At 37.6% G+C, this 9833-nt stretch overlaps 1 protein-coding gene across 1 annotated transcript; it reads left to right on the top strand.

Annotated features, from left to right (window-relative positions):
- Positions 1 to 8: 8 nt before the first annotated feature.
- On the top strand, positions 9 to 9316 carry LOC100120096 (menin). Its single transcript, XM_031929517.2, has 6 exons — positions 9 to 637; positions 1287 to 1889; positions 1957 to 2267; positions 2338 to 2477; positions 2539 to 2890; positions 3005 to 9316. The coding sequence occupies exons 2-6, from the start codon at positions 1325 to 1327 to the stop codon at positions 3494 to 3496; spliced, it is 1860 nt and encodes a 619-aa protein (XP_031785377.1). The 5' UTR covers positions 9 to 637; positions 1287 to 1324; the 3' UTR covers positions 3497 to 9316.
- Positions 9317 to 9833: the final 517 nt, after the last annotated feature.

Genomic DNA, 9833 nt, shown 5'->3' with positions numbered 1-9833 from the left:
TCCAGAAAACGGCTGCCGCCGCGACGTAGTAGTGCGTAAAAACGCGCACACACAGAGTGAGAAACGGCGCACATCAGCGAGACTCGAGCGAGAGAGAGAGAGAAAGAGAGAGAGAACGACTTGCCCGCGCAGTAGCCGCCGCTGCTGCTGCGGAGACACGTGTAAAAAGTGAGCGCGCGAGGGAGAGAGACGGAGCTACAGTGTGTGTATACGCGGACGTTCAACGTCTACCTATACGGTTAGGTAAAAAAGAGAGCGGGATCGCGCGCGCAGAGTGTAGTGGCGCGCCGCCGAGAGACGACGACGACGACGACGAGAGTAGCTCGCACTGACTGAGAGAGCTCAGCACAACACGCGCTATAGCTATCCTGTGTATACCTATACTTGCTCTATAGTAAAGTCTCTCACTCTCTGTACTATAAGTGAACGAGAGACTATCGAGTTATCGCGTAAAGTGAGTGCGCGAGTGAGAGAGAGAGAGAGAGAGAGAGAGAGAGAGAGAGCTGCCGAGTGCGTATGTACCATCGACGCAGCAGCAGTAGCATCGGGACAAAGACGGCTGCAGAAGAAGTCTGCTGCGCTGTCAGGCTGCAGCTCGCCGAGGAGATGTCACCGAAGTAGGCCGACCCAGCATCAGGTAAATTTAATCCCGGAGCTGATTTTAATGCGCCTCGCTAGAGAGAAGCTGTATATATATGTGTATGAGTATACGCGACGACTACCGAGGCCGGCCTTCGGCAGCTGCTCCGCTTATTGCTGCCGCGCGCGAAAATAAGAGAATGAGAGAGACTCCGAGGCCAAGGTAACCTTTCGTCGCTCCGCTTTTTTACCAAATATCAACTCTCTCGCGGCGAGAGATGGGACACGTCCTTCTCTTTCTCGACGTCTCTTTCTCTCTCTCTCTCTCTCTCTCTCTCTCTCTCTCTTGCTCGCAGTCGCTTTTACTTATATATGTAGGCTACGCAGCCAAAGTACGTATGTACCTACATACGTATTTCGCAGACGGCCCTTGTACTTATATGCGCTCTCGCAGTGTCAGTGCGCGCGCGTGCTTCTCTCTCGGTGCATGCAGTATATATATATATATATATATATATATATGCACTTAGTTTGTGCGACGGTTGTACTGCAGTTTCGAAAAGTCGAGAAGGGCCGACTCTGCATATGTACAACGCCACTGTGACGCCCTTGTCTCGCTCTTTTGACAATTCGGTATCTAAAGAGCGCTGCGAGAATTACTGCAATATGGCATTTGGCCTGACTTACAATCTCTTTTGAATTTGCAGAGTAGTCTGACGAATGCAAAGTTGTCTGATCCGGCATCATGGTTGGCTTTCTCGAGGAGGACAAGGGACTCTTCCCTCTCCAGAGCATCGCTTCCATTGTGCAACTCTTCCAGAACCAGCTGGAGAACAGCGTGGAGCCAGACTTGGCTCTGCTATCCATTATCGTGGGGGCCATCGAGAACTCCCTGACATGTAACAGAAATTTTGTGTCAGAGGAGGCGCCTGGCTACGACGAGCCCAAGCTTCCACCTGTGGAGTTTCAGATGGCTGAGGCCATGTACACAAGATTCACATCCATCATCAAGAGTGCTGTGGACCTAACAGTGTATAATACTAAGTATGCCACAAGGGAACTGGTCAAAAGAGTGTCGGATGTCATCTGGAACTCTCTGACCAGGAGTTACTACAAGGATCGTGCCCATCTACAAAGTTTGTACAGTTATTTAACGTCCAATAAGCTGGACTGTTTTGGAGTGGCTTTTGCTGTTGTGGCTGGCTGTCAAGTTTTGGGCTTCAACGACGTGCATCTGGCTTTGTCGGAAGACCATGCTTGGGTTGTTTTTGGAGAGAACGGAGAGGAGACTGCAGAAGTTACGTGGCATGGTGAGTTTTGAAATAATGTACAATGAGTTATTTTACAATTGGGTTCTAAATGAAAATTTTCTTTTAGGGAAAGGAAACGAGGATAAACGTGGCCAACCTGTTGACTCAGGAATAGCTTCGAGGTCCTGGCTATATCTGAATGGTCAACCTGTAGTATGTGATCGAGCAATGGAAGTAGCAACGATAGTTTCTGCTATAAATCCCAGTTTCAGTGCTACTGCAGATGCAGTTGAAGTTGCTCTGCTGCAGCAAGAGTTGCTTTGGTTGCTGTATGATTTAGGACATTTAACAAAGTACCCTATGGCTCTTGGCAATCTTGGTGAATTAGAAGAAGCTGCACCAACACCTGGCAGACCACCGGCGATCAACCTTTTCCAGGTTTGAAATGAAAATTCTATTAAAATATCTCGTCATGAATGTTTTCTCATAAAATTATGTTGGTTACTAGGAAGCCATTCGATCAGCAAGAAAATATTACGGAAATGCTCACATCTATCCTTACACATACCAAGGAGGGTATCTCTATCGACATGGATTACATGCGAATGCATTAGCATCTTGGGCTGATGCTGCAGATGCTCTGAGAAAGTGAGTGTTACGAAGCCCTTTTGAACAACGTTTAAATATTTAACATAAATTGTGTTTACAGATATGATTACTCGCGAGATGACGGAGAAATCTACAAAGAATTACTCGAAATTGCCAATGAACTGATACCACACACAGTACGAGCAGATGAGCATTTACTGCGACAACCGCGCTGCTTTGCTTACCTTCTACGATTTTACGATGGTATTTGCCAGTGGGAGGAAGGTGCGAATACTCCAGTTTTACACATTGGCTGGGCAAGACCACTTGTCAACACGATTTCCAAATTTGATGCAAGCATTCGCGCGCAAGTTATCATCGATTGTTACGAAGACGACAAAGGTCTAGAAGGAAGTTCGGATGAATCCTTGAACAACAACAATAATAACAACAATAACTATTACAAAACAAAGGTTTCTTTTTTAAATTCTTAGAGTTCGTCAATCATTTACGTTATTGAGTTAATGCTGAGTAGCATTCGTGCAAATACATTTTAAGAAATTCTGACAATTTATTTTACTTTCTAGGAGAAATGTACGCGCGACCTCATTAAAAGCCTGGAGTCAAAAGTACCCGAGAATCCCGAGCCGATGCACCCGGGCATCCAGGCGTTGGCCGCCGCTTGCGGCGAGAAGATTCTAAACAGGGATTACCTCCTCCAGGGCGATGGCGAGCCGTTCGTCGCACCAGCCGACACGATGTTTGACTTGCCGCTGTCCACATCCTCGATATGTGGAATTTCAACGCCCTCCACCTCGCAGGACAGCCTCGACGATGGCATAAGCGAGATGGACCTAGAGTTGGACTCGGACGAGCATGAAAGTCCCCGAATAACGCTCTACAGCCAAAAGATGAAAGGCCTGAAGGACTTGTTACTCGCAGAGAAGCTAAATACGCACGCGGTTTCACTGCAACTGACAGCTCAAAGCCAGGTGCAGATAGGTAAGAAGACGAGAGGCAGCGAGGAGTCAACTGTAGTCGGTGCCGGACACAGGCCCAAGAGAACAAGGAGAGAATAATGATAAACCGGTGAGAGTTGACGTGGAGACTGATGATCTTCCTTTGCGATTCTGCATCGAATAGCGGTTTCGATGTTGTGCGAAGAAAAGACTTGCTTTTAAAGTAAGATGAATTTTTGAAAATCGAACGACGATGAGTTTACTCATTGTACAGATTTTTTTTCAAAGTATATGATAGAAATTATCGTTCTCGAGGTGTGTTTTATCAAATCGAAAACATTGTTTTTGTCAATGTTAGTATTATTTATTGTATATTTGTAAAGAGAAGTATGAATCTGCCTTGTTTTAAAAGCATGTCTCGAATCTCTTTGTAGCGAGTAAACCTACAAGAGCGCGATAATTTAACGACGACTGGATTGTCGAAACAAATGTCCAGACAAGTGGAATAACCGCGAGGCAACAAAAATTTGTAGAAAAGTACAAAACAAAAATTAATCTTACATTGTAGTCAACCGCTGCGGGCATTCGTGCTTACTGTCTTTTTTTAATCGCTTCCAAAAGATATGTTGAGAAAAGGTTTCAGTAAAATGTTTTGCATACCTAAATGGTAGGTATATCTTTTGAGGTTTTCAATGCTAATACTTTTTGATATTTTGCAAAGTTTTTCACGATTCACATTTTCTTAATGAAATTGGGATTACGATTATTACATAATGTTTTACCCGAATCTTCACTCAGCATTGAATTTCACTGAGACTGGCGTGTTCGCACGATTATTTATTTTGCGTCACGCGCAAATAAATATTTTTTATTACATATTATGTATCTGTGTCTATTGTCTTGTTGCACTTTTTGCTTATTTATTGAGATGAGTTCTTTTCTTTGACTCTGTATACATATATATCTCTTGCACTATCGATTTGCGATTGACAAGTTGCCGTTAATGTTTTTTACATTTACAATACTGTGAAATGTAGTGGAGAAATTTCTATTAGAAAAACGCTTTTATAATCTAGTTAGTAAAGCACAACATTCCGCTCCTTTTTAGGTGGTGCAGAACTAATTAAGTTTTGATCCTATAAATCACATCTTAAGCATGAAATGCTCGCTTATTTTTATAATTATTTATTTTCACGTAACTCTAAGTGCGTTAAGTAGCGTAAGTTTTTTTTCGTCAACTTTTTTGATGTTGCTCAAAAACACAATCGCACGATGATAGCAAGCATATATAGGGTTCTGTTTGTATACTTTGAAACAGATGCTTTCTATTGGCCACATACTTTATTATTCTAAACAGTCCAATATTGGATAATCATATTATAAAGGGAGCTTTATCAAATCTGTCTCAAAGTATTGAAATACTCTGCATTTCATTCATTTATTAATCGTTATCAGAACTTTGCAATGCTATATACTACTCGCTCTTCTCAAGTGTATTTTTACAGACACAATTCGCTTACGACTGATTGCTTTGAATGATCCACGTATTTTAATCTATATATTTGCAAAGCTTGCCACTTTTTTATATAGTTTTGAAATTACCGCCTCGTCTGCAGGATATGTTTCATTTGTTTCTCTCCTCTCAGTACCTCGAACAATCACGATGATACGTAAATGCACCTCGACGTTAGAAAGCGTCGCGGCCAATAATAATTCGAAGGGAACTTCGTCGATGTTTTGATGGACTGTTACTGTAGATTAGGATTGTTGAAGATGAATAAACGAATGATTATAATGCTGTAAGGGGAAGAAAGAAAGAGAAAATGATATAAATGGGTGGTTTTGCATTGTTGACTCTTTGAAATGCACAGAGTAATTAGACCTTCTCGTACTATGTATTCTTGAGCGCAAAACTCCCATTAAGAGTGAAATATGGTCCGACTGTATCATCGACGATCACGTAAAAACTAATATAGAAGGCGCTATCATACTGTGATGCTGAATATACTATATACTATACTTGATATAATAAACTATTGATAATTGTAGTGATAATAAATTGATATGCAACGCGACGCGGCGAGCGAACATGATTTACATTACTTACTTGAGAGGTGAAGTGATGAAAGTTGAGTTGGGGAGTAGATCTGAATCAAAAGCATCATTTCGACGTCTTCACCTTGTACTTTTTGTTTCGCGAAGAAATATCTGAAATATCCGCGCCGCGCATAGCCATAATAACTACTTGATGATAAAGAACACAGACCGTTGAGAGATCATGTTTAGAAAAATCGAAGCACATGAAGCTTAATTTCTGCTTGAGGCTTGTTGGTATACTTTTATTTTCTTTAATGTAAGTCATTAGGTCAATGAATGAGCGTTTATGTAAAGAGAGCAAATTGTGATAAATTAACGCTTCTAATCGGGTAGTATTTTTCAGTGGCCTTCTTGTTCGTTATTAAACATTTTGATTAGTATTCTAGGATCTAAGCTATGTATAAATTGCTAGAAAATCATCTATATAAAAATCGATATTTCTAACGGGAGATTATATTTTAAAATTTATTCTATATTCCGAAATGTTTTCTTGCATAATAGTAGTGTTGTAGTTTATCTTAAAAACAAAAATTTTACGTAATAAATTAAATTATAAATATATATTTAAAAAATAACATAAGGATTTTTGCGTTTGCTAGAAGCAAAATTTATATAATATTCACTAAAACTTAGTCGTTGAATAGTCCACGCAGTGCGTGACGTAGTCATTTGATGTTTTTAAGGAGTCTGTAAATAATTAATATTATATTGCTGTTTATAATGCAGCTTATTTGTAGTGTAAGATATAAAAATTTATAAGAACGATTAAACCACTATTTTTTAAACGATCAAGATCTGACCACTTGAAAAATAGTCTTGTACCGGTGCACTCCTCTCAATTCGAATATATCCATTGCATTTCAATTCTTCAAACCTCGCACGCGAACTACATACGTAACGATTTGATGTATCATAAAAAGCAAGAAAATTAAAATTAAATTCGAATGTGGAAAACAAATACAAGTCTCAATAAGGAAATTACGATCGTTTATGCTTCTATCATTACTGAGCATATTTCCACGAGTCTGTGCCATGTGTTAAGAACCGCGCGTGCCCAATTGATTGATCATGTTGTGATTTTGCGATCGTTGCCTCTATTCGGAGAGATTTTTCTCTCCTCCGCATTGTCTTGCCATAAATATTGTAATGGTCACTTATGGAAACGTGAAAAAAGTTTTTACGTGAATTCTTTTTAGATTGTACGGCGCTCCATTTAGCACTCAAAATCTTTTGAATTCTCAAACACATCCGATGAACATTGCAGAATAGTATTAATTTATTTGTAAAGTCGTTTGTGGTTGCATATAATTTTTGGTTATCTGAGAGAACTTATGCTATATATTTTGTGTATTATTCGTAGATACTTTTATTTTATTAAAATCTTAAACTATTTATATGAGTTATTGGGTTAACTCAATAGTCGTCAAATATAATTATCCAAGCAAAATCTTTTTGAAATATAAATTATTTATTAGTTGATATAATTATTATACGTATGTATAATTGTAAAAACAAAATTTTTATAGTTCAAAATTAGTAGTGTGCAGATGGAATTTTAATATATTGACAATTTTTATAAGTCATTAGCAGGTCTATTTTAGTTTTGAATTTAATGTTCAAAATGATATCGCATTTTAGTCGATGACGTTTATTAATTTTAATTTATTTAAGAATGAGTAATTTAAAAAATAGATTGATATCAAAATTATCCCTTTTTATATGAGAAAAATCTATATAAATATATATTTTTACAATGTATTGGATTTAATAAGAAAAAAGCATAATATATTAACAATTTTTTGGCATATAAGTTTCTAAATTTTTCACAGCGTCGTATTTCGCGTCGCAATTAGAGCAGGGGCTTTAGCGTAGTGAATAGAATGAAAGCGATTATTGTAGGGAGATCAGTATTTTTGTATTGTCGTTCTCGTTTGTGTGAAGAATCTTGCAACCGTCGCATGGATCTTATTAAATTCTGGTTCTTAATCAAAGAGAAGAGATTAATTAATGGTTAATAAAAAATAACATTAATAAAGAGCCAAGTGAAATTTGAAAGATCGTAGAAATTAAATTCAGAACAGCAATTTATATCGATATTATTGGTATATGAAAATTCTTGCAAAAACCAAACATAAACGTTCCTAGTATTGATATTAAAGGCATGAGAGAGTTTCCGGTTCCACTTGGTTCTGCAAATTTGGGCATCGTGGTATAAGAATTAACCTACTGTAAGATCTGTAATAAAATGTTAAAAAAAATATTCCGCATTGGCCGTACAATTAATCTACAACGGTCATGCTATATAATTCGTCTTGTAACTTATATCTTCATTCGCTTGTTAGCATGAACTTACAGAAAGAAATCTCCTTAAACCAGTGTTAATGATGTTAATGACGAGAAGAAAGCAAAATAGTTACTATAATAACATCTTGACATTACCTGTACTCAAGCAATTACTAATTTTATTAACTTCTGACATCAATGTTTAACCCGGTGTATTTTCTCAGTGAAATAATTAAAATATGGGATTGCGCTAATTCTGTATGTAACCGACGTGTAACATCCAACATTGTAGAACGTGCGTGAAGAATTCGTGCCATCTGTATTCACTTCTATCTCAAAATGACACAGAAAAAGTAAATTTCACTCATCATTTTGAAGCTTTACAAATCCAGTATCGCTAACTAAGAATAACGCGTTATTCTTGGCGCACAAAGTTTATCTGGTTGTGTAGTGCATAGTGAGTTCAATATGGGCCAATTCATAGCGTATACACTCTAATGTGCGTATGCCGAGCTCGAAGATTGTTTTTATTGTGAAGATTAAAATTTTTAAATTTGTGTATGAAACGAAGAACTAACGTCATAATCGATGTTGCAATGACTATACCGGATTAAAATAGATTTTTATGTCTTCGAGCTCCGGCCAAGTAAACGTTAGGTGTTTAATCAACAGAACATAAAAGAAAAACATTCTATTTCCATGGGGGCATAATAAACTAGACGTACGGTATACGAGTGCATAATTACGTGTACTTAAACAAAAATAAAAATAATTAATTATACAAAACTGAAATAACAGGTATAGAGATGTAAGAAAAATCTTCAATCATGTGTGACCAAATTTCATTTCACGAACGACCAAATTTTTTAACTATTTATGACGATGTATCAAATTTTTTCAAAGAGATGCAATATCAAAATTGAAAATTTGGCGATTCTCTACCTTTTATTCAAGTTTCACATTATCGATCAAAACCCGTAAAGAGACTTTGTTTCCGTCCCTAATTCATATGTTTTAATAAACAGTAAATCGTCTCTGTTTCCGCGTGGACTCCTTTTCATTGTACTTTTTCAAAGTGTTTTCGTTTAAATGTGCATCAAGCAATGAAAATGAGTTCAATTGAATTGCGTAAATGAAGAATACTATAACGAGCAAAAAAATTTGTCAGCATTACTTTGCTCCGATTGTAATAGTAACTGTACCAATGCAGCTGCATTGATTTACTCCGATTCTGTATTTGTGCGTTCAATGAACATTTGCGAGAGAAAGAGAGAATGAGAAAAAGTGAATAAGAGAGCAAAAGGGAACGAGAGATTTTTCAGAGATATTTAAAACAAATATATATATATATTTAAAGAACCCCCGAAGTTGCTTCCCTTTACAAGCTAAAGAGCCGTAAGTTACATTTTCCCAATTTTCGGAAGTTTCCGAAGACACTATAAAATGGGCTCGAATAGAATGTAAAAGCAGTTATATTGTTGACTGACAGAACAGTGATTTGTAAAGGCATCATAAAAATGTCTTGTTTTTTTGTGGATTATAATAAACTATTTTATTCTATTCCTGATAGTTTAATCACTCACCTTACTGATTTTTTTTCACAAATTAAAATTTAAGAATTTTTATTTAAAATGATATTTGAGTCTAGGAATGGTAAAACAGTGGTGAACAGTCGGTAATTCAAAGCGCAGAGGAGTTATACTAATAAAAGTGTGTGTGTGTGTGTGAGTATATACTGGAACATCGAGAGATGGTCACCTTGCCACAAACTGGTATACAGGTATCAAGCTCTCAAGGCCGCGACTGGATACTCGTTTCCGTTTTTTTATTTCGACGACAATACGCTTCGCACATCGAGCTCAAGAAAGCCGGGAGAAATTTTTCGTCGAACCGAGAGAATCTTGGAGTGTAGTGGCAGAAGTCATAACCGCTGAACTACACTGCTTCTTCGCGTCATTGAATTTCTCGGGCGTATAACTATTGATTCATTGCAATTTCGGAGTGTTGGTAATTATACTGATTGAATTAGTGAGTGATACTTTCTTGTTTTAAACGATTAAATTAAACGATTGAAGCA

Source organism: Nasonia vitripennis, chromosome 4 (genome assembly GCF_009193385.2).
Source record: "Nasonia vitripennis strain AsymCx chromosome 4, Nvit_psr_1.1, whole genome shotgun sequence".
In the NCBI taxonomy this organism is placed as follows: domain Eukaryota; kingdom Metazoa; phylum Arthropoda; class Insecta; order Hymenoptera; family Pteromalidae; genus Nasonia; species Nasonia vitripennis.
The sequence above is the reverse complement of the archived record's forward strand: the minus strand, read 5'-3'. Positions and strand labels throughout refer to the sequence as shown.